This window comes from Oryx dammah, unplaced genomic scaffold (assembly GCF_014754425.2).
Source record: "Oryx dammah isolate SB20612 unplaced genomic scaffold, SCBI_Odam_1.1 HiC_scaffold_29, whole genome shotgun sequence".
NCBI classification, from domain to species: domain Eukaryota; kingdom Metazoa; phylum Chordata; class Mammalia; order Artiodactyla; family Bovidae; genus Oryx; species Oryx dammah.
This window is the reverse complement of record NW_024070213.1, coordinates 80,744,211-80,769,545: the sequence shown is the minus strand read 5'-3', so window position 1 is coordinate 80,769,545 and position 25,335 is coordinate 80,744,211. Positions and strand designations below refer to the sequence as shown.

The following is a 25,335-nucleotide window of genomic DNA, read 5'->3' as shown; positions in this document are numbered from 1 at the left end:
TGGTGAGGCCAACAACCATCTCATCCTCTGTTGTCCCCTTCTCCTCCCACCTTCAATCTTTCTCAGCATCAGGGTCTTTTCCAATGAGTCAGTTCTTCACATCAGGTGGACAATATATTGGAGTTTCAGCTTCAACGTCAGTCCTTCCAATGAACATTCAGGACTGATTTGCTTTAGGATGGACTGGTTGGACCTCCTTGCAGTCCAAGGGTCTCTCAAGAGTCTCCTCCAGCACCACAGTTCAAAAGCATCAATTCTTCGGTGCTCAGCTTTCCTTATAGTTCAACTCTCATATCCATACATGACTACTAGAAAAACCATAGCCTTGACTAGATGGACCTTGGTTGGCAAAGTAATGTCTCTGATTTTGAATATGCTGTCTAGGTTGGTCATAACTTTCCTTCCAAGAACTAAGCGTCTTTTAATTCCATGGCTGCAGTCACCACCTGCAGTGATTTTGGAGCCCAAAAAAATAAAGTCAGCCACTGTTTCCATTATTTCCCCATCTATTTGCCATGAAGTGATGGGACCAGATGCCATGATCTTAATTTTCTGAATATTGAGTTTTAAACCAACTTTTTCACTCTTCTCTTTCATTTTCATCAAGAGTCTCTTTAGTTCTTCTTTGCTTTCTGCCATAAGGGTGATGTCATCTGCATATCTGTGGTTGATATTTCTCCCAGCAATCTTGATTCCAGCTTACACTTCATCCAGCACAGCATTTCTCATGATGTATCCTGCATGTTAGTTAAATAAGTAGGGTGACAATATACAGCCTTGACGTACTCCTTTCCTGATTTGGAACCAGTCTGTTGTTCCATGTCCAGTTCTAACTGTTGCTTCCTGACCTGCATACAGGTTTCTCAAGAGGAAAGTCAGGTGGTCTTGTATTCCCATCTCTTGTAAAATTTTCCACAGTTTGCTGTGATCCACACAGTCAAAGGCTTTGGCATAGTCAATAAAGCAAAAATAGATGTTTTTCTGGAACTATCTTGCTTTTTCCATGATCCAGCAGATGTTGGCAATTTGATCTCTGGTTCCTCTGCCTTTTCTAAAACCAGCTTGAACATCTGGAAGTTCACAGTTTACATATTGTTGAAGCCTGGCTTGGAGAATTTTGAGCATTACTTTACTAACATGCGAGATGAGTGCAATTGTGCAGTAGTCTGAGCACTCTTTGGCATTGCCTTTCTTTGGGATTGGAATGAAAACTGACCTTTTCCAGTCCTGTGGCCATTGTTGTGTTTTCCAAATTTGCTGGCCCATTGAGTGCAGCACTTTCACAGCATCATCTGTTTTTTAGGAAAGCCTAAAGCAAATGGTGCCGGAGAAAGCAATGGCACCCCACTCCAGTACTCTTGCCTGGACAATCCCATGGACAGAGGAGCCTGGTAGGCTGCAGTCCATGGGGTCGCGAAGAGTTGGACACAACTGAGAGACTTCACTTTCACTTTTCACTTTCATGCATTAGAGAAGGAAATTGCAACCCACTCCAGTGTTCTTGCCTGGAGAATCCCAGGGATGGGGGAGCCTGGTGGGCTGCCGTCTGTGGGGTCACACAGAGTCGGACACAACCGAAGCAACTTAGCAGCAGCAGTAGCAGCAAAGCAAACAGTGCAGCTCTTTATAATAAACTATCTCACAAAGTGAAGAAGATATGCTTTCATCAAGTTTCTTATTCAGAGCCAAGGTAGATGAATGATGCTTTATGCTTTATTTGTATACCCAGCATATACAAACGCATGGACTACACACGTTAATGATGTACACACTGTTTTCTCTTTCATTGTATAAAAACTTCATGGAGGATGTGAGAGCTTATATGTCATTCTGTGACAACTGACCAGACAGATCTAGGTCAGAAGTCCTAAACTACTGGCAGATAGGTCAGCTATGACCCACAGTCATGGATTTTGGTTTGTTTTCTCACTCATTTGGGATTTAAAAAAATTTAGATGGGAACTGTATATAAAATCCCAATTTCTGAGTTTATTTGAAAATCAGAAGATTGGTTATCTGGGCCCAGACTCCCATGGAGCATCAGTCAGTTGAAACTGAGTAGTCACAGCTCCCTTTCGATGGAGCCTGTGCTCCATCTGGGTCCTGTAGCCTCCATCTGTCAGTTTTATTCACTTATGTTATTTAACTGTCCTTGGGATGCTATGAGTTTGTGACTTCTAACTGAGGTTCTAAGCAGCTGCTCCACCAAATTTTAAAAAGCAGAAATTCTAAGATTGTCAAATCCAAGATGCATCTGCCCTCTTATAGTAATTGCATTTCATTCATAGAACAGTGTGTATTCGCTAAACTAGCCAACTTGGCCCAGGACAATTTGATACCTAAGCCAAGCAGGCTCAATCATATGCTTCCCTAGGAATTTGAAACTTAGAAACAACTATTTAATCTCTGCATGTGGCTAGAACTGTGACTGTCAACTGGGAAGGGTAAGGTGGCCATACTCTACCATTGAATGCATAGAGAGATCCCGTTAGGAAAGAGAACAAAAAGGAGAGAAGCAGAAATGAAGCCAGGCTCGGTATCCTTATAATAAATCTTGTTATTTGCATACATTGTCTTAAATGGTTTCTGTCTCTTAGAAACATTTGCCCTAGTCTTGAAAGCTGCTGACTTCCTCTCTCTATGCTTCAAATTTCAAATTTCTGAAAGTTAAAAAATAAAACCTGAGAATACATCATTCAGCCTGTCAGACAGGATTATTTCAGTGCTCAAACAAGGCTATATGTTTTCTTTCAAAACTTTAAGTGTCAAAGCATTAGTGGCTCAGTCGTGTCTGACTCTTTGCAACCCCATGGACTGTATCCCACCAGGCTTCTCTGTTCATGGAATTCCTAAGGCAGGAATACTGGAATGGGTTGCCATTCCCTTTTCCAGAGGTGGAGGGATCTCTTCTTGACCCCAGGATTGAATCTGGGTCTCTTGCATTGCATGAAGATTCTTTACTGTCTGAGTCACCAGGGAAGCCCCTTAAAACTTTAAACCATTATACAAATCTAAGGGACTAGTATCATGACAGTTCTGATAAATGTTAAACAACTGGAGACGTAATTGATGAGAAAAGGTGGGAAAATATTCATGGTTAGAGCAGAGGATTCATATATATAAATAATAAGAATAAGAATATATAATTTGACAGGGCCAACATAAGGTGCCACTGTTTTATATTAGTTAGTTTCTAAAGAAAGAGGTAGCATTAGAGTATGCAATTTTTATAACTGTCTGAGTAGTCACTGCTGAAAACATAATTACCATAAAAATAAAGGTTTTTTAAAAGAAGAATCTTACAATACAGATTTTTCAAAAGAAAATTCATTAAATTACATAAACTAAATGGAACTGTCTCCAAACAGTTGTTTTACTGAGTAGATATACAATCATTTTAATTACCAAAGAATCACATGGTTTGATAACTTAAAAGAACATCTCTGAGAAACTGCTCAGCACTCATATTTTGCAGTTCCACTGAGGATCAGTGACTTAGCAACATTCATTTCCACATGTAAAATTAAAATCATCAAGATTTTTTTTAAATTCCAGAAATGTTTACAGAACACAGTGATCATGATTATATCCCCAGTTTCAGAAACAATGTAATGAATGAAAGGACAATTGAATGAATGAGTAACAGATAAATGTGAGATACAAAAAGCAACAAGATAAAAGTCCTTGGACTACATGGTCTAATAGGAAGACAGGTCAGTTCACACGCATCTGTGACTACAGGAAAGAATAAGAGAGGTGCTAGAACAGACACATGAAATGCTAAAGGTATTTGAAGACCTAAGACTCCTTACATATTAGAGATTGAAAAATGGCTTCTTGGAAGTTGATAGGACTCCAAAGGGTGGGTTAACTGTTAAAAGGTAGAGACAGTGGAAACTGGGCATATAGCTAGAGAGTGAGGGGTTGTCTTCCAGATTAGTAAAACATCAGAAGACAACATGTAATGTGGGCCATAGGCCACTGTTAGGAAAGACACTGCAGAGAGCCTTGGGTGCCAAGATGAGGAGTCTGGACCATTTTCTGTAGGCAGTGAGAGGCAATGAAAATCAGCATGTGGGAGACTGACCAGTCAGAAAAGCACTTTAGGGAATAAACTTGACAATTGAGCGTGGATTTGTTCATGTAGGGCCGATACAGAAAATAAAGCAAAGTAAGAAGAGTAGAGCAACTAGACACCAAAAAAGGAATCCAAACAAACACAAAGAGAAACCTAAAAATGGGTTCTGCTTTCAGAAGCAAAACCAGCTGCATCTGTAAGAATTGGAAAACAATTGGATGTGACAAGTTGAAAGATATATAAGTGAGGGATTCCCTGATGGTTCAGTTGGTAAAGAATCTGCCTACAATGCAGGAGACCTGGGTTCAGTCCCTGAGTCAGGAAGATCCCCTGGAGCAGGAAATGGTTACCCACTCCAGTATGCTTGCCTGAGAAATTCCGTGGACAGAGGAGCCTGGGAGGCTCCAGTCCATGGGGTCACAAGAGTTGGACATAACTTAGTCACTAGATAACAACTATGTTAATTTTGTATGTGATACCTGTGACGTGGTTATTATAAGCAAGGTCTCCTAGGTCTGGAGGCAGCTGTGTGGCAGGTTAGAAGGACCTGTTTTTAAATGATGATATCACACTGAGAAATACTGAAGTCTATAGAGTAGGGCTAGTTTGATGAAGATATAATTAGTTCCTTTTTCACAAATTTTGACAAATGAGGTAAAGATGACAGAGGAGTTAAAGGGTATTAGGCTTCTCCAGAGAAACAGAATCAACAGGATGTATGTATACATGAAAGGAGATATTTATTTTAAGCCAATGGCTTAGGCAATGGTGGAGACTTGACAAGTACAAAAATTTCTGATGAGATAATCCCACAGACTGGAGATTCAGGGGGAAGCTTCTATATAAGTCCAAAGGCAGTCAGACTGGCAGAATTTCTTCTTCTAGAGTTCAGTATTTGTTCTAATAAGGTCTTCAACTCATTGAATGAGGCCCATCTACATTATGGAAGACTATCAGCTTTATCAAAGTCTACCTTCTTAAATGTTAATCTCATCCCCACAACATCCTCATAGTAACATCCAGACTAAAGTATGACAATAATACTCTGGATACTGTGGCCCAGCCAAGTTAAGAAGATCAGTTAAGTGCAGTGTCAAAGAGAAAAAGGAGTATATCAAGAAGAAGCAATCATCAAGAGTATCAGAAGCCTCAGGCATCTATAGCGGACTGATGGCTGAATTACAACACTCCAAAATATATGTCTACATCCTAATTTTGGAACCTGTGAACGTTACTTTATTTGGAAAAGGGATCTTTGCAGATGCAATTAAGTTTACTGAAATGAAGAAATCATCCTGGATTATCTGCTGCTACTGCTGCTGCTGCTAAGCAGCTTCAGTCATGTCCGACTCTGTGCGACCCCAGAGACGGCAGCCCACCAGGCTCCCCTATCCCTGGGATTCTCCAGGCAAAAACACTGGAGTGGGTTGCCATTTCCTTCTCCAATGCATGAAAGTGGAAAGTGAAAAGTGAAAGTGAAGTCGCTCAGTCGTGTCCGACTCTTAGTGACCCCATGGACTGTAGCCCACCAGGCTCCTCCATCTATGGGATTTTCCAGGCAAGAGTACTGGAGTAGGGTGCCATTGCCTTCTCCGTGGATTATCTGAGTGGGTCTTAAATCCAATGGCAGGTGTCCTTATGAAAGTAAAGCAGGGGAAGATTTGATACCCCAGACGAGGAGGAAAGCAATGTGACCACAGAGGCAGAGATTAGCTGCTGCTGCTGCTTCTGCTAAGTCACTTCAGTCGTGTCTGACTCTGTGCGACCCCACAGACGGCAGCCCACCAGGCTCCCCCGTCCCCGGGATTCTCCAGGCAAGAACACTGGAGTGGGTTACCATTTCCTACTCCAGAGATTAGAGTGACGGGGCCAGAAATCAAGAAATGCCACCAGCCACCAGAAGCTGGACAAAGTAAGGAAAGATTCTCCCTTAGAGTCTCAAGAGGGATAACAGCTATGATTTTGGACTTCTGGCCTTTAAAACTGTGACAGAATAAATTTCTGCTGTGTAAGGCCGTCTACTTTGTGCTAATTTGTTAATTAGTAGCTATAGGAAACTGATAAAAGTATCTGAGAATAATACAATTGATTTTGCTAACAAGAAGGAAGACATGATGGATGAATGGATAAACAAAACATGGTATAATATACACACTAAAATATTATCTAGCCTTTAAAAGGAAGGAATTCTACATGCTACACATGGATGAAACTTGAGGACAGTTTGGTAAGTGAAATAAGCCAATCACAAAAAGACAGCTACTGTATGATTCCAATTATATGAGGTACTAAGAATAGTCAAACTCATAGAGACAGACATAGAATGATATTAGCCAGGGCCTAGAAGTTGAGTTGGAATGGAAAGTTATTTAATGTTGATATTAAGTTTTAATTTTGCGACAGGCACAGAATTTTGGTGATTGGTTGCATAACAGGCGATTGTATTTAACATGACTGAAACGAACATTTAAAAATCATTAAGATGGTAAATTTTATGTGTATTTTATCATGATTTTTTAAAAAAGATAAGGTGAGAAGTCATGTAATTGGTATCACATTAAAGATGCAAGCAAGAGAGATTAACCAACCAAACAAGATTTCTATCATAATCTAGTCTCTTAAATAGGTAAAATACAAGAACCACTAGCACTCGACATACTCAATAAACCATTTCTCTAAAGTTAGTACAATAACCTAACCTGAAATGAACATCAGACATAACAAATTATGAAATTTAAGTGTACTGTCAATATTGACCGGAAACATTTTCATAAAACAACATCTGATGAAGGCATCAAGAATCCATTTGCTACGGAAATCATGTGAGTACATGTAGAAATGCTAATGGACACTTTAAAAAACAAAACATCTTGGCCATGCTGTTCACATCTTTACAAACATCTTCCCTCCTCAGATTTCCTGTTTTGCTAGAGGAATTGTGTTGTTTCATAAACAATGCAGACAAGTCCCTTGCAGTTTTAACTCAAACTACTGTAGTGGCAGAAAAAAAAAAAAACATTATCTGGCAGATGCTGTGGCGGTCTTATCCAACCTACCTGGATTTTCCTCCTCTTCAGGGTTGAATATACAGGGATCTTTTCTAAGGATCAACACGGGAAAATGAATTTTTCTCATCTGTACATTTGAGTAATGTCAACCTCCTTAAGCAATTTTCCCTACTCACCAGAACATGAGTCAGTCAACAAATTGCAGAGGCACTCTCTATACTCAACAATGCTGTGAAAACTGGTAAATCAGGGTGAACTGTCGTGTCAGGAAGAATTTGGTTAGAATGGAACTCCTCCTTACGTTTCTTAAATCCAAACAAGTTATAAAGCTCAGATTAAATTTTGGTTATTCCAAAATATGAAGATGTGTTTGAGAAATAGAGCCTAAAAAACAAGACAGAACACAGCAATCTTTTTTTTTTTTTTTTGCTGTGAACCCCATTAAGAAAAGCAATTACCTACCTGCTAATTAAAAATATGTCACATTTCAAAAGTGATTTTGTTGTCCTTATATTATTGGTCTGTACAAAGTATTTGTTGATAATCAGATTGTACATTTTTATACTTGTCAGTTCAAGGCCCTAAAAACAAAACACCAAGCTTTCTACCTAGAAAATTATAATCCAGGAGTCCTAGAAAAGTAGTACAAAAATAACTACCAAGATTATCCTTAGAGGGATTTCCCTGGTGGTTCAATGGAGAAGAATCTGCCTGCCAATGCTGGTGAAAGGGGTTCGATCCCTGTCCAAGAAGGTTCCGCATGCTGTGGGCAACTATACCTGCACAGCACAGCTGCTGAGCTCACACTCTAGAGCCCACAACTACCGGAGCCTGAGCACCCTAGAGCGTGCATGCTGCAACTACTGAAGCTCATGCGCCTTAAAGCCTGTGCTTCGCAGCAAGAGAAGCCACCACAATGAGAAGGCTGTGCACCCCAACTAAGCTACGCGTGGCCTCCCCCCCACACACACACACAGCTAGAGAAAGCCCATGGGCAGCAACAAAGACCCAGTGCAGCCAGAAATTTAGACAATAAATAAATTATCCTTAGAAATGGAAACACATGCTCATAAAAGCACAGAATGGAAAATAGTTTTTAATAATATGCTACAACTTTATCCTCACAAATGAATCTTGAATAATTACCTGATTGAAGAATAAAGGACCAATAGAAAGCAGAGCAGTGTTAGTTTGAAATGATGGAACTGACCACAGAGGAGTACTCAAGTCAGCTAATCTTTTTACTTTCAGTGGCTGTTTCTTTTTGGAATGAAGAGAAAGGAAAACCTTGTCTCTAAATGGGCCCAACTAAAGAAAGAAAAGGTTTAAGTCTGAAATTAATTTAAAAGCCTTTCAAATTTTGATGGGAAACTGCCTATCTATTCTTTTTAAAAAATAGGGAGGAGCAGGACCCTTTACATTAAATTGTACACACAGCAGAAGCGTAAACCAAGAAGGATATCTTGCACATCTTTTTAAAGCTGAAAACTTGTGTTCAGTAAAATGTTCGTTTCCGTTTTTGAGCATCCTTTTGCTGAACCAGTGAAAGGCGTTGGCAGGGCAGACCCCAGAAGGGAAAGCTATCTTGCCAGCCCTGTGGTGCTTCACCGTGGTGGAGCCGGAGAAGCGACGGCAAACACCGGGGACAGTGACGCTCGGCAGAAAGCTGGAGTAGCTGCAGTTGAGGGCCTAAGGTGTGGACCTGCAGTCCCGCAGCTGGGAGACGGTCCGAGTGACCGGAGGCGGCGGGAGCGCCGGGGGCGTGCGAGGACGCCGGGGGCCTAGCGGGCCGGGGCGGCGGTGGGTCGCAGGCCGATGACGCGCCGGGGCCGGCGGAGGAGCGGCCACTTCCTGGAGCCGCCGGCCGGGGCCGCTCGCTGCACTCAGCGCTGGAGCCGGGAGCTCGCGGCCGCCGCCATGTCCCACCAGACCGGCATCCAAGGTAACGGCGCCGGCGCTGCCCTTGGGGAAGGGGCTCCCCGGAGGCCTCGGGCAGGCCGGGCGGGACCGGAGTCGGGCCCGAAGCACTGGGAATGTGTGTCGGGGGCGAGCCGGGCCTCTGAGTCTCTCTGCGCTCCCGTGTCCCGGGCGCTCTCGGCCTGGCCTCCCTCCCTGCCCGGGCCCGGCCGCCGCCACGTTGCGGACGGACCCGAAATTCGCCGGAGCGAAGGAAGTGGGTCCGGCGGCGGCCGGGGTGAAGGGGGCGTGCCTGCAGCCGCAGCCGACCTTAACCCAACTTTAACGGGTTGGGAAGACCTGGAGCCGTGAAGGCGATCGGGGTCCTTTTATTGTCAAGAGACAGGCGAATTTTCTTTTTCACGGTCCAGAAGAGTTGTTACATTATTTGAATTATAAAAAGAAAGATGCGGAATCTTTTTCATTTCTACTAAGAATGCTTCCCAAACTCTTCCGCGCTTTCTTCCAAAATGGGAACATCAGCACCGTTGTATGTATCCTAAGTAGGAGGCGTCTTGGTCGCTGTTAGGTACTCCTCCGGGAACTGAAAAGTCTGATCTGTGTGGCATCGTATAATTATCCCATTCAGGCAGTTGAATGTGCAATTTTAATTGACCTGTGTTATTTCCTGGTTTGCGAATGGGCAGTCTGAAAGCTCTCACCTCATCAGAATCAAATAATATGTCCCGGGGTTACTTGGGATCACTTAACGAGTTCTGGTATAAACACAAGATCTTCCTGTTAATAGACAACGAATCTTTTCCCCAGATGAACATCTAATTGTGTTTTGTTCTTAAGTCACTCCATACCTCCTCCTCGAATCTAAAAGCACTCTTTTGTTTGCGTTAGTTTTGATGCATGGATATCTAATTATTGACTTTGATGCTTGAGTCTAATAACAAGCACTATTAAAAGTGATTCTTGCTGTCAATATACACCCCAAGAACAAAATCAGAACGAAATTGAAGTTTTAATAGCACAAGGGATAGGTTATTAAGTATACATTTGCTCAGTGAGATTACTCCAGCTTTTTGAGAAATACTAGTCAGAAAAGTGTGACCAGAAGTATAAACTTGAAGGAATTTTATTGGGATAGGGCATTTGACGTTTATTGTCGTCTTTAAACATGAAAATGTAGAAAATGAATTGATGAAGAGAGTGTTTTTATTTATCGTAAACTTGAAATTGGACCAGAAGAGAATGAAAGCAGATTTTCAGCATTGTCAAACAATCAGTAAAGGTATTTCTCAGATTTGTAATTTGTTCATTATTGGGTTTGAGAAACTTTAATATATTCATTCCCAATTCTAACATAGCTAGGACAGGTTAGAATTAATATACTTTTAAAACATACTTATGTCTCTTAGCTGTATATGGGGCTTCCCTGGTGGCTCAGTGGTAAAGAACCGACCTGCCAGTGCAGGAGATGCAGGTTTGATCCCTGGTTGGGGAAGATTCCCTGGAGAAGGGAATGGCAACCCACTCTGGTATTGTGCCTGGCGGGCTACGGTACAGGGGATCGCAGAAGAGTTGGACATGCATGACTTAGCAACTGAACAACAACAACAAAAGCCGTGTTCAGTGTCTGGTATACCTTTTAAGTTTTATAATTTAAATGACTGTTAATAAGAAAATATTGCATACTCAAGATTTTTTCTTTGTATTATATTTCATGTTTTCCTTATTCAATTAGCATTATTATTGTAGCATTAGAAAGTATTAATGCATAAATATTACTTTTCTGTATCTTTTTTCACAGCAAGTGAAGATGTTAAAGATATCTTTGCCAGAGCAAGAAATGGAAAATACAGACTTCTGAAGATATCTATTGAAAATGGTTAGTTAAACATTTTTTGTTCTTGAATTATTGGGTGTTATGTCGTAAAGTTAAGTCATTGTCAGTGATTTGGACTATTAATAAATGTGAAGCGGGTTGAAAGCTTGCCTTTAGTTAACCTGTATCCTCTATATTTTGGGCATTTCCTAAAGGCCCCTGCTTACCTTCTGAATTCTGTAGTTGACTATCAGGGAAACAAAAAGATGTTGGCTTTGGTGTGACATCTTTCTCTTTCACTTTTTTGAGTCTCAATTTCTGTAATGCAATCTGTATCTAATGTCAGTGCTTGCATCTCTGGAATGAAAATCAGTAACAGGCGATTATCTGAAAAATAAACAGTTATTTGTGAATTATTTTTCAATAAAGTTAGTTTGAAGTAGAAAGAAAGGGTTTTAAACTGCCTGTTTTCTCAACTTGATTGTAATGTTTGCTGAGAAATGATTCCCTTTTCTTGTTATGGGAAACAGTTCTGAGAATATAACAAACTGTAAATTGAGCCTTTCAAAATAAAGCTGAAAGCAGGGAAATTAATTGGAGGGGAGAGTCTTTTAATTTGGCTGGTTTGAGTGTGAATAATTAAATTATAATTACTTAATCTCAAATGAATATGTTAAAACATCCCATTGGCCTAATTTCTTAATTACCTTGAAATATTTTGCTTTGGAAAAATACCTTGTTCTTTCATAAACTGGAAGTAAATCTAATTTGGTTTCCAGTTTCTCTTATATGTTAAAAATACTAAAATAGTTTGAAAAATATGCAGTTCTGTATATGTTAACACCCTCAATGAGAATAAACATATACTGTAAAGTAGCCTGTTTTAGAACTATTGAACTAAAATTTTAAGTGTTATCACTTTCTAATTGACTTAGTTAAGTAAGTAAAATGGAAAAGTTGATATAACTCACATCTCTACAACAGAAAAATGACTATTTTGTCTGTCACTTATCTGGTTTTTTGTTTTGAGAAAAAATTTTAAATAAGGAAATTATGAAGAATAAATGACAAATAACTTCCATCCCTTCTTAAAGTAATAACTGCTAACATTTTTTCAATTTGCTTCAAACCTTTGTAATTTGATGTTTAAACAACTGTACTTTCCAATCTCCTGAGGAAACTATACTAGGAACTTTTTTGTATGTGCAATCCCTAAATAACATGTAGTGCTGTTTTTGAGTTTTTAAGTTCATATGAACTGATGTCTTTTTCTGCATCATTCCTTTTTCTGTAAATATTTTTATAATTAGTTCTGATAGAGGTGAGGTGAGGTGAGGTGAAGTCGCTCAGTCGTGTCCGACTCTTTGTGATCCCGTGGACTCTAACCTACTAGGCTTCTCCGTCCATGGGATTCTCCAGGCAAGAATATTGGAGTGGATTGCCATTTCCTTCTCCAGGGATCTTCCCGACCCAGGGATCGAACCGGAGTCTCCCGCATTGCAGGCAGACGCTTTAACCTCTGAGCCACCAGGAAAGCCCCTTTGATAGAGGCTCATTAATTATTTTCAAATATGAATAGAATTTTATCATAATGACTGCCACATATTTTATGTCCCTTCTCTTATTGATGAACATGTGGGCTATTTTCAGTTTCCTGTTATTTTATGGTGCTGCAGTGAATACCTTTGTATATATGTGCAAGAGTTTCTCTAGGCAGAATACAGTCTTGATTCTCCCAATAATGTCTCAAGGTGACTGTACCAATTTATGCTTGTGGACAGATTTATAAATTTGTAATACTATGGCCAAGTAGGAGCTAAACCTGTTTTTATTTAGTATTGCTTAACTGTGCAATTCAATGTTAATTTCAGAAATTACACCTTTGAGTGGTTGGACGCTTAAATACATTTTGTTGATACTTTATAACAAACATTTGGAAAATAGACTATAACTACCCTTTCTTCAACCATCTAACTCAGCTATTTATAATCATTTTTGTATGTTCCTTTCTTGTGTTTTTCATAACATTATTTTACCTGTCCTGGTCATAATTTTTACTTTTTAATACTACTTTATATTATATTTTTGTATATACTAATATTTTATTATATACTCTTATATATTGTATTGTTACAGCCAAGGTCCTTTTCATATATTGAATAGAGCAATTAATAATTACATATTAATTTATTCTTCTCATTATTCCACCATTTGGTATTTCAAACCATTTATGTGTCTTAAAAATTGTTCTTCACAGAGAAACTTGTGATTGGGTCATGCAGGAAGCCTTTGGATTCCTGGGATCAGGATTATGATTCCTTTGTTTTACCCCTGTTGGAGGACAAACAACCGTGCTATGTATTATTCAGGTTAGATTCTCAGAATGCCCAGGGATATGAATGGATATTCATTGCGTGGTCTCCTGATCATTCTCATGTAAGTAATTTTTTGGTAACTTGTTTAACATTAAATGGAGAAGGAAATGGCAACCCACTCCAGTATTCTTGTCTGGAAAATCCCATGGACTGAGAAGCCTGGTCGGCTATAGTCCTTGGGGTCTCAAAGAGTCGGAGACGACTGACTTCACTTCCACTTTCACTTTAACATTAAAAGCTAAAAAATTTTTTTCTGAAATATTCCTAGGCCAAGAAAAAGTTAGGAAGCAATAGTCTTTCTCATAGAAGGGACTGACAATGGAAAAAAATCCTTGGATTGGTAATGTAGAACCAAGGATAATTTACCGAGATTCAGAAATCTTGACCTTGATTGAAATCAGAAGAATTATTATTGATTTTAAATTTAAAAATTTGTGGCCATTATAAATGACTTTCTGGACCTCTGAAGAATAAAGGTTACTATTTTGCTCTGGTCATAATAACAAATAATTTTTACAGAACTAACTGAGCATTATATGAAATATTCTTAATAGCTACCATTCAGGTGATGAGCATACATACAGATAAGTATTTCTTTTAGGAAAGTTGAGTGATTGTGGTTTAGTCACTAAGCCACGTCCGACTCTTGGACTCTTGCGACCCATTGACTGTAGCCAGCCAGGCTCTTCTGTCTATGGGATTCTCTAGGTAAGACTACTGGAGTGGTTTGCCATTTCCTTCTCCAGGGGATCTTCCGGGGTCTCCTGCATTGCAGGCAAATTCTTTACCAACTGAGCTATGAGGGAAGCCCTTAAGTGATAGAACAAAAAAAATTAATATATGGATACAGTCCAATATTTTAAAGACTTAATTCTTTCTTCTTATAGAAAAATAATAATTTTTAAAGTTTTGTAGATATCATTCTCAAAAGTCATCCCCTCCTATTTAACTCTATATATCTTGTCTGAAAGAAATATTGGATTTGACAGTGCAAAATTATGAAATGACTTCTACTGGTTGGCAGTTATCTTTAGTAGTTTCCCATAGAGGCTATAAATATCAGACTCCTTAATAATAGTATATTTTATAATTCTTTTCATCTTTGTCCCTCATAGAATGTTTTATGCCATAGTTATGCCATGAATATTTGATTTTTAATTAGTAATATCTCACCTAGACTTGCTTTGAGTAGAATATCACTATCAAGATTACTTTATTTCAATGACTTTAAAGTAGTGTTTAAAGTAGCTTCTTTTAATTCTTGAACTCATTTTATACTTTGAAAAAATGAAGATTTTTTAAAATTTAGCTTTTTCTACTTTTTGAAAAATGACTTATAAGTTGAGATCTACCTTAGTAGCTATTGATGTTTTAGGTGCCAATGTTATGATGCCTATCGGTATACGCACATTTTAGCATGTTACACTTGATGGACTTTGTCACAGTTTATTTTTAATGTGCTTGACGGTTTTAAAACATTCATTAAATGCTATTTTTGTAATGATAGCCTTCACCTGTAAACTTACAAGTAAACTTTCACAATTACTAGGTTCGTCAAAAAATGTTGTATGCAGCAACAAGAGCAACTCTGAAAAAGGAGTTTGGAGGTGGCCACATTAAAGATGAAGTATTTGGAACAGTAAAGGTACAAAACTTATATTATGTATGGAGTCTGTGTGTTGCAGTTAAAACACTTAAAGAACTTCTAGGTAATGGGGTAATTTGAATTCTGATTGGTAAATCTGTAAACATAAGAATAAGAGGAAACGTTGTTTCATATGATATGCACATTAACTGAAACATGCAATACTCACCCTTTTAAAATATGTTGACATCTCAGTCTTCAAATGCTAGAATCTCTCTTAGAGATAATTTAGTTCAACCCCTCATTTAGTTCAACCTTTTCATTTTAAGGATGAGTTAATAGGCTCAGAAAATGAGAGACTACTTAAAAGAAACAGTGGTTTTTAGGTATTTTGGACATTAATATTCACAATATGGAAGCAATAACTATTTTATTTAAACTAGAATATTGAAAGGTAAATTGATGACTGGGGTAATTGTTGATTAATATGTATGTTAAGATTAAGAATTTACTTCATGATAAAATTTGTATGGTAAATACATGTATTTGTACATATACCCCCACATTCAGAAAATTACAGTGTATTTTTTGAAGAAATTTTTTGTTTTGTATTCAGAGCTTTTATTGTGATTCAGTGACTATTACATTCTGATGGGTAGAGCACAAGAATGGGAATGCTTTGCTTATTCACATTAGTTGTGAAGTGGTCTGGTTTCTCAATTCTAGTTTCAGTCTTCCAAACCACAAAATGTTGATGAGAAGTAAATTTATTTGAAGTAATTTTTCTTTTAAATAAGAACTATAATTATTTTCTATACATAATTATAGTACAGAATTCATAATCTGAGGATGCTGATTATTAAATAATTATGGGGAAGGCTTCCCCAAAAGGTTAGTAGTAACTGTCCTGTAGACTTGAAGCATGATCAGGTTCATCATGTGTCTGGCATTACCACCACCACACTCATACAAAAGAGTAGTAATTATAAAGCTTTAGGAAATGAAGCATAGCTACTCCCCTTAAAACTTTTTGAAAACTGTAGAATAGATTTTTAAAAATAGAGAAGTAGTAAGATTCTTGTTACCATTTATTTTCAATTAAAATTTTTTTTGTTAAATAATTTTGTTTTTCCTAAAGTAGCCTGACAACTAGTAATAGTCAATATCTGTGCTTACAGGAAGATGTATCATTACATGGGTATAAAAAATATTTGCTGTCACAGTCTTCTCCTGCCCCACTGACTGCAGCTGAAGAAGAATTACGACAAATTAAAATTAATGAGGTATGTTACCATTTTGAAATCTTGCAAGATTTTAAGTGCTTAAAAGTATTATAATTTTTAATTAATAGATGAAGAGGTAACTGGAGAATAAATAAGTTGAGTAGCTAACATTCTGTTCCATTTAGAGACAAGACTGTGTTCAATGTGTTTTTAGGAAAAAGTTGGAAGTAAATATTAAACTTCATGTCAATTTCATAAATAGCTTTATCCTGTCTTTATAATATATGGGTTAGATTAGTAATCCTCCTGTTAGAAGTATAGCTGTTCTTAATTTTATACTTTGAATTCCAAATAAATGGGAAAAGTATATGTTACTTATATAGTGTGAGGGATATGGTATCTAATAAGGTTGCCTGAGGAAGGTTTGTTTTGTTATTTCAGAGAATACTAATGACTAAAGAGAGTAAAACGTATATGCTATAATGTGTTTAGGATTTCTAGAAGCTCTGTAAGTTGTCTGTGGGCACTGCCTGGATGGGTGTGCGCACGTACATATATATATATATATATAGGAGATGGTTATATGAGTACTTGTTTAGCATATGAGTCAATAAATTTCATCCATATTATAGTTTATCATTTCTAATGTATTTACTGCAGCAGTAGCTACTGTATTTCTACTGGAATTTTACAGAAAAGAACAAGTAGCAGAAACTACTGTTCACTTCTCTGAGTAATGGACTAATAAGAATCAGTCTGGAAAATGAATATTATTTATATTGACCTGATAGCAAGGATCTATCATTATTATTTTAACTCAAGTTATCGGAGTATGGATTTTTACGTGATTTTTTTTTAACAAGTTTGATAGTTTGTTTTATTCCTTGCAATCAGAACCCAGAGGATCTTATTGGGGTATGCATTTGCATATGTTCTATAATGTTTTCATTATCCAATGCCATTTATGCTGTAGAATCTCCATTCATTTTTTTTTAAGTAAACTTTCAATTTTGACTTTGTTGCAGTACTGCAAATGAGACCCTATACTAAAATATCATTTACTGAGTATGAAAGTCTTAAATATGTGCATTGAAAGCTTTCTTGAAGTACTCTTCTTTCAATACGTGCACACCCATGTTCTTAGGAATGAAAGCTCTTAAGTCTGGAACTTCTGCAGTAGTATAATTTGTTGAGCTATGTTGTCTTTGTATATTGTTTGTACTCCTTTCAAATCTGCATGGTGTTTGTGTTGCACTTTATGTCTAGAGGAACAAAGTTCTATACATATTGTATTTATATCACAGTGTTCATAAGTTTTATCAAGTAAAATGTCATAATTAAAAGTATAATCTGAAGATACTTCAAAGAGCTTGTGTATAGCTCATGGCAATTGTGCCAAACCAAACATATAAACAGAGTTCCGCTAACATTGCACACTCACTCAGATGTTCACTTTTGGCATTTTCATCAAAATGTGGCATACACTCTGCATGTTGACAAAGTGCTAGCAGAACCTGAAACAAATGTGAACAATTTGCCTTTTAAGTTCATAGTGTTTTAAGTGTTACTTTTAATTATATTTGAGTGGGCAGAATTAATTATATTAAAAGGGTGGAATGGCACTCTGTAGAGTTTAGGTTTTCTTTGCCATCTGACACTGCTTAATGCTAAAATTCATCAGTAAATTGAATCTGTCATACTAGGTACAAACTGACGTGAGTGTGGACGCTAAGCATCAAACACTACAAGGAGTAGCATTTCCTATTTCTCAAGAAGCTTTTCAAGCTTTGGAAAAATTGAATAACAGACAGCTGAACTATGTGCAGTTGGTAAGAGACATATGATTATTATGAAGTGGCTTCTCTCTTTGGGACCTTTGGCTTATATTAATATAATATTTTATTCATCGTTTTTAAACTTACAAAAGCAAATATATTCACTGGAAAAAGTGAAATTATGTAACTTTCTCCTTATGTCTTTGTTTTTTTAATTATAAATTTTAAATTTCTGTGTATCTATTTTAATAACTTTTGTTTCTATTGACAGGAAATAGATATAAAAAATGAAATTATAATTTTGGCCAACACAATAAATACAGAACTAAAAGATTTGCCAAAGAGGATTCCCAAAGATGCAGCACGTTATCATTTCTTTCTGTATAAACATTCTCATGAAGGAGACTATTTGGAGTCTATAGGTATATGGTACTTTTTTTTTTAACATGTTGCTTTTTGTTTGCTGATTGGCATTTCATCACTATATTCTTGCTTATTTCTTGACCAGAGGGCTTAATTGTAGTTTTACAAGATTTAGTATTTGCTTTAATTGATATGCGGCTAATTGGATTTATTATTATTTTAATTTACAGTTTTTATTTATTCAATGCCTGGATACACATGCAGTATAAGAGAACGAATGCTGTATTCTAGCTGCAAGAGCCCTCTGCTAGAGATTGTAGAAAGACAACTACAAATGGATGTTATTAGAAAGGTAATTACCTAATTATTTATCTAATTTATTTTACCTAATTTGTCTTATTAATATATTTAATACCTATTTAAAATTCTTCAATTTTTATTACATTTTTATTGTTTTTCATGTAATTCATGATGTACTGTAATTTGTAAATGAAAAGGTTTTTTTTTCCCTTGTTCTCATCATGAATCCTTAGGAAATTCTCTTAAGTGCTTGGGGATGATCTATTATGATCCCAGCCTCCCTGTAGATCTAATGTTTAGCCACAAGGTACATGTGGCTATTTAAATATAAATAAAAATTAAATGAAATTTAAATTTCAGTTCCTTAAAAGCACTAGCCACATTTCAGGTGCTCATTTTAGCTACATGTGGCCAATGGCACTGTATTTGGTGCAGAATTTCAAGGGTAAGTCCACATTGCAGAAAGTTCTGTTGGACAGTGCTACTAAAACTGCTTATTTCTTATTTTCTCAAGACTTTATTAGTAAGAAACCACAGTCTTCATTTATAACTGAGTCATGGGGTGTTGAGAATCTTTCCAGTTGTTGGGAAAGAAGAGTATGAGCATAACATAAATTTGGGGAACTAAGTTACAAGTTTTCTTAAATGCAGATGAGTCATGGGGAAACATATGGTTTATTCTTTACCTCTTCAACTCCTAAAACACAGGTCCTTACAAATTACCAGTGTTTTAGGTACTGAGCATTTTAAGAGCTTTTAAAGTTCTTAAGAATCACCTATAGCAGGCTCACTTTTTCTACCAGAAGACCAGATAGTATTTTAGGCTTTGCCAGACCACATATGGTCTTTTTCACATATTCTTGTTTTATTATTTTGTTTTTTACAACCCTTTAGAAATGTAGAATACACTCTTAACTTGAACAAGATTTGTCCTGCAGGCCACAGTTTGCCAGCCTGTGTAACAGAGTGATTTCAAGTGACCCAAGTGATGAAGGCTCAGTTAGTAATGTTTCTGGAAAATATAGTGTACTAAAGCAGAACAACTTAAGAATATAGTGATGATTCCTACTATACTACTTTTAAACATTTGTTAAACTGGAGAAGAAAAAACGAAACAGAAAATAAATATAGTGGATTATATATTAAAGCAACTCCATTTAGCTCCCACCTCCTCCTCCCAAAAAAGATATAAGTGAACTATTTTCATATGGTCTTGGGTTCTTTCTTGCTGGAATGGGTATTATGTATTTATCTGTGAGCATTCACACCTGCAACATTGTTTGTATTAGGTTTTGAATGTTGTGTTTTTTCATACTGCATTACACTTTGCTAATTTCACCTCTTACAGATCGAGATAGACAATGGGGATGAGTTGACTGCAGACTTCCTTTATGAAGAAGTACATCCCAAGCAGCATGCACATAAACAAAGTTTTGCAAAACCAAAAGGCCCTTCAGGAAAAAGAGGAATTCGAAGAATAATTAGGGGTCCAGCTGAAACTGAAGCTACTACTGAATAAAAGTATTATAATACTAGTTTTTTAAAAGTCCAGCTTCTAGTACAGGAGAACTGAAATCATTCCATGTTAATATATAGTAGAGGGAAAAATTGTACTTTTTGAAAATTAGCACTTTTCACTTCTGTATGTTTATAAAATTAATGTTAAAGAAGACTTATGATTTCTGAGTTAAATCTAGAAAAGAGTTCAATATAATGATGTTTAATTTCATCACAGTTTTCATAGAGTGATTATTCCATACTTTTCATATAATTCTTAAAATTTTATACAGTTGGGCCAATTCCAGAAAAGGCTAATGTCTAAAAGTAAGATACAAGTCTTATTACTGTTTGGTGATACATCTTTTTTTTTTTTTTAAGGGAGAAAGACCTTAAAATATTCATTCCACTTAATGAATATGTTAAGGACCAAGTTAGGTTATTTTCTAAGCTGAAAACTTCATGTGCCTAGGAAAAAGTGGAAAGTTGCTTGCTCTGAAGAGTAACGCTCACTCAGACGGTGGGATCATATCTGCAACGTTTAGACACAGTGCTTTATTGCAGCAGTCTTTTCTATTTGACTTTCTGGTTTTTTAAATGGCTTTAAAATTGCAGAAGATCAGCTCACTCTGAAACCTTAAAGGTACTAGATATTTTCTATACTATAGGACTTCTGATGTTGAAAGACATGTTTAAACAACTTTAGTAAATTCTCATTCTAGTGCTATAAAATTTTTTCCATTTCAAAAACAAGTCATTTTATTATATGTAGTATGAGGCAAAATACTTATGTTTAATTGAACATCAAATTAATATTCAAAAGAAAACAAAATTGATGTCAACAATATTGAAAACATTTTAAACATCACAATTGATTTGTCTAAAACCGTACACTAATAGGCAAGTTGTTCTTTATCACTTTTGAATGAATGTTCAGATTTAATAAAATTATTTTAAAGTCCTGGTACTCATCAGCCTAATACAGATTAAGAATATGTTTCAGTTTATATCATATTTCAAAACACATTTAACTGTTTTCTAAAGCTTTACATTTTTAGTTAACAACCTCCAGAGATTTTGAGCCTCATTTTCTTCAATACTTGAAATAGAGGGAGCTAGAACATTTCATCGTGTGTAATCTGATAAACCTGCTGCAAGAGCCATAATTTTGAGGATTTTTCTAAGTGAATTGTGGGGATCCAGGATTTAGAATTTCTTGATCTAAACTTTATGATGCATAAAGCAAATACCAGACATGCACATTTCATAGTATGAAATAAGAAAGTCATTTTTACACTTTATTATCTAAGGTAATATATGCACCTTTCAGAAATCCAATGTGTGTTCAACTAAAGCATGTTAGAATAATTATGAGTTGACAGATTTTTTTTTTTCTAGAAGTAGTATTTGTGTGGGGTTTTGTTTGTTTACAAATAATCATTTGCATATTTAAACATGCAAAAATAATTATGGTAATGTTGCACTTTTTTTCAAAAGAGTTACGTTTTTCGGTGGGTACACACACACAAACACATACACACTACTGCATTGAGAATCCTGGAACTGTGTTGACTATAGACCAAGCTGCTGAAGCTCTTATTTTCAGTCGGGAAGAATGTTAACCTGTCATAATGGTATAAAATAATTTAGTAGTGAATGTTTTTCTGTACCATCCATGTGCAATTATACTCTTAAACTCTATTACACTACATGAAAGTGAACATTCCAGAATATAGATGTGATTATATAATCTTTAATTATTAAACCAATGATTGTTGAAAATCAATGATGCATTTGTTATAGAGTATAACTCATCGTTTATGTTTTAGGTGATGTCATAACAATAGAAAGTGAATAAAGTATTCCCAGTAAATTTATATGGCAGTAAAGAATTACATGCCTTCTGTGGATATTTTATAAGTGCGTTTTATATTGCAATAAAATTTTTCTCTTTAAATTGCGTCCTAAGTTGGTTTTCTAGTGTAACCTTTCTTTTTTAATGTTTGGATAAGTCTACATAATGCAATTGGCTTTCCTGGTAGCTCAGGTGGTAAAGAAAACACCTGCGATGCGGGAGACCTGAGTTCAATCCCTGGGTTGGGAAGAGCCCCTGGAGAAGGGAATGGCTACCCACTCCAGTATTCTGGCCTGGAGAATTCCATGGACTGTACAGTCCACGGAGTTGCAAAGAGTTGGACATGACTGAGCAACTTTCACTCAAGTAATGCGATACCTGTTGATGGGTTAGAAATCCATTCATCTGTTTGTTAATTAACCTATCTACATCAAAAAGGATTTTAACTAGTTTGAAACCTAAGCAGGTTGTATCAATAGAGTGCTTAATAGATGAGAACTTTCCCACTACTGCAGCAATAATGGAAATGGCATTATTGGTTTCTACTGTGATAGCAGCAACCCAGAAGAGTAGGGTGACCAACACTTGACAGTAAGCTGTTAAGAGACATTCATCCAACAAATAGTGCATTCTGGTTTGCAATAAAGGATCAGATTGATCCTTTTTATTAGGGCTATATTACAAACTGGATGTCTTTGGTAGCAGTTTTACCAAGACAGAATTTCATTAAAAGGGCTAATTTTGAGAACTATTTTTAAAAGTTAAATTCTTTAAGGCATTTCTGCTCATTTCTGCCTGAGGTTTCTATACTGGAGTTTGGTATATACATTCTTCATGTGTTCTCTTTGCATATATGATCATACGTTAGAAACATTGGAGAGGTTTTTGTTTCTGTTTTTAAAAATCCTTGATTCTAGGGCTTCATCTCCAGAGATTTTGATAAAGAGTAGGTGGGCCCAGGAATCACAGTTCCACAAATGATTCATGGGTAGCCATGACCGGGATACAGTTTACCTTAAATGATATAAATTGAATGTTTCCCTCCATTCAGTCCACAAACTATTCCTACCTATTGGTTTATAATGGTTATGATTAATGGTGATAATTGGCCCATGGCTCTCTCCACACCCCTTGATCAGTCCAATTGGCTCAGCTGCTGGCAGGACTGCTGAAGGATCGAGCATGTGGCTGCTGCCTCAGGAAAACTGCTGTTCCTCACCCTCTCTCCCAGTATCTACGTGCCTTACGTCCTCATTTAATGCAGCCTCTGCTCAAGTGTCACCTGCCTAGAAAGGTCTTCCCTGACCTCCCAAGTCTGATTGTACTTCCTGTCCTCACACCTTAATCCTGCTTTATTTTTCCTCAAAGCACTTAAGAAATATGTATCTGTGTTGCTTGTCTCCATACAAGTTTGGTGGCTTTTACACTGATACATCCTCAGCACCTGGAACAGTGTCCAGGACATAGTGGATACTTCATTTGTTGAATAAATAAAATGAGATTTTGCCTTTCCTTGGACAGTGGGGAAAGGAGCACGTTGAAGCAGTGATAGGTTTGGCACAGTGGCCCCGGCCTCCATTGCTGTATTTCTGGGCAGGGCAAATGTCACTAGCACTTGCCCAGCCTCTTGCCTTCAGAAGACCATAGTTTCTACCCCAGGAAACTCCAGGATTGACCCATTCCCAAGTGGACTGTTCTGCGAAGACCAAAGACAAATTTGCACTCAACAGCTAGTGCTGATCCATTATATCTGCATTTGCTAGAATTCAGTTAGACTGTAGTGTCTTATAAACCTTTTATTTATATTTTAAAAATATGTTCACTTCCACCTTTCCACTTCTAGAGACTTGGGCCAGAAAAGAACAGGAACTTCAAAGATCTACTCTCCACATACAAACAGCACCAGCAAAGGGAGTGAAAGAGGAAAAGGTCTGAAGGATCCACCAGGTCTGGGTGAGGGAGAGGGGAAGGAAGGAGGGACAGGCTGAGGGGTGGGTCTCTTAAGAAAGGAACAGAGATGGGGCAACAGAGATGTCTCTTAGTTTGAAGAGGCTGGAAAGTTCTCAGAGGCCCCTCCCCTCCTCTTCCCTCCTACTCAACCAATGCTAGTGCTAGGGCAGGGGGTGTCCTGTGCCCGCTCCACATTCATGGCTTCATGAATGGAGGTGGGGTTAAATCAATTTCTTGGTCTCCTGTTATCAAGCGGCATGGATCAGAGCCCACAGGTCATGTCTTTGTGTGTGTGTATTTGTGTGAGAGATGCTGTCACATCCTGGCTCCATGACTGCATCAGTTATATATTGCTACCATACTAATGGTAGCTACAACTACCTCTAGATGTAGTGGTTTAAAATAGCAATTATTTTCCATGAGTCTCCTGGTTGGCTGACCGCTCTCACATCTGTGGTCTGCTGGCAGGTTGGCTGGTCTAGAATGATGTCATCTGAGATGTCTTTGCTCAGTACGGTCTCAGCAGCAGCCTGTTAGCCCTGGCTTGTTCTCATGGCAGTGGACAATGATTCAAGAGACAGAACAGAGAAAAGTAGTGCACAGGGGCTCTGGAGACCCAGGATTGGAACTGATAGATCACTTTTTCTACAGTCTATTGGCCACAGTAAGTTACAAGACCATTCTGAATCCGAGGACCAGAAACGTGAAATTTACCTCTTGATGGGAAGAATTACAGAAGTATATTGCAAAGGGCGTGGGTCTAGGGAACAGTGGAGAATTGCTGTCTAACACAATGAAAATGAGTGAGAAATTACTTAAACTTGGGGGCATCAATTTTCTCAATAAGAAAAAAAAAATAGGACCTACACTACAGAGCTATTAAATGTAATCCTGCTGTAGACTTAACGCTTGGCATAACAGTTCAGTTCAGTTTAGTCACTCAGTCGTATCCAACTCTTTGCAACCCCATAGACTGCAGCATGCCAGGCCTCCCTGTCCATCACCAACTCCTGGAGGTTACTCAAACTCATGTCCATTGAGTCGGTGATGCCATCCAACGATCTCATCTTCTGTCATCCTCTTCTCCTCCTGCCCTCAATCTTTCCCAGCATCAGGGTCTTTTCCAATGAATCAGTTCTTCACATCAGGTGGCCAGAATGTTGGAGTTTCAGCTTCAGCATCAGTCCTTCCAATGAATATTCAGGACTGATTTCCTTTAGGATGGACTGGCTGGATCTCATTGCAGTCCAAGAGGCTCTCAAGAGTCTGCTCCAACACCACAGTTCAAAAGCATCTTCGGTGCTCAGCTTTCTTTATAGTCCAACTCTCACATCTAAACATGACTACTGGAAAAACCATAGCTTTGACTAGATGGATGTTTGTTGCCAAAGTAATGTCTCTGCTTTTTAATATGCTGTCTAGGTTGGTCATAACTTTCCTTCCAAGGAATAAGTGTCTTAGTTTCATGGCTGCACTCACCATCTGCAGTGATTTTGGAGCCCCTAGAAATAAAGTCTGTCACTGTCTCCCCATCTGTTTACCATGAAGTGATGGGACCAGATGCCATGATCTTAGTTTTCTGAATGTTGAGTTTTT

The 25,335-nt window shown here is 37.5% G+C and overlaps 1 protein-coding gene across 3 annotated transcripts; it reads left to right on the top strand.

Annotated features, from left to right (window-relative positions):
- The first annotated feature begins 8,912 nt into the window (after positions 1 to 8,912).
- On the top strand, positions 8,913 to 24,596 carry TWF1 (twinfilin actin binding protein 1). 3 transcript variants are annotated; one of them, XM_040233805.1, is made up of 10 exons: positions 8,913 to 9,028; positions 10,802 to 10,879; positions 13,074 to 13,252; positions 14,741 to 14,836; positions 15,955 to 16,059; positions 17,703 to 17,828; positions 18,046 to 18,196; positions 18,368 to 18,489; positions 23,633 to 23,718; positions 24,208 to 24,596. In XM_040233805.1, exons 1-9 carry the CDS (start codon positions 9,004 to 9,006, stop codon positions 23,705 to 23,707), a joined length of 957 nt encoding a protein of 318 aa, XP_040089739.1. In that variant the 5' UTR covers positions 8,913 to 9,003; the 3' UTR covers positions 23,708 to 23,718; positions 24,208 to 24,596. The 3 variants fall into 3 exon arrangements, with proteins under 3 accessions (XP_040089739.1, XP_040089741.1, XP_040089738.1); XM_040233807.1 differs by having other exon boundaries at positions 23,633 to 23,736; XM_040233804.1 differs by lacking the exons at positions 23,633 to 23,718; positions 24,208 to 24,596 and adding an exon at positions 19,786 to 21,891.
- The last annotated feature ends 739 nt before the right edge of the window (positions 24,597 to 25,335 follow it).

What these genes read in the sequence shown, in the direction of transcription:
- TWF1 (XM_040233804.1), top strand. Translation starts at nt 9,004, where the DNA reads ATGTCCCACCAGACCGGCATCCAAG. An exon ending in GACAAATTAAAATTAATGAG is followed by an intron (nt 16,060 to 17,702) that starts GTATGTTACCAT and finishes CTGTCATACTAG; the next exon opens with GTACAAACTGACGTGAGTGT. An exon ending in AGACTATTTGGAGTCTATAG is followed by an intron (nt 18,197 to 18,367) that starts GTATATGGTACT and finishes TTTAATTTACAG; the next exon opens with TTTTTATTTATTCAATGCCT.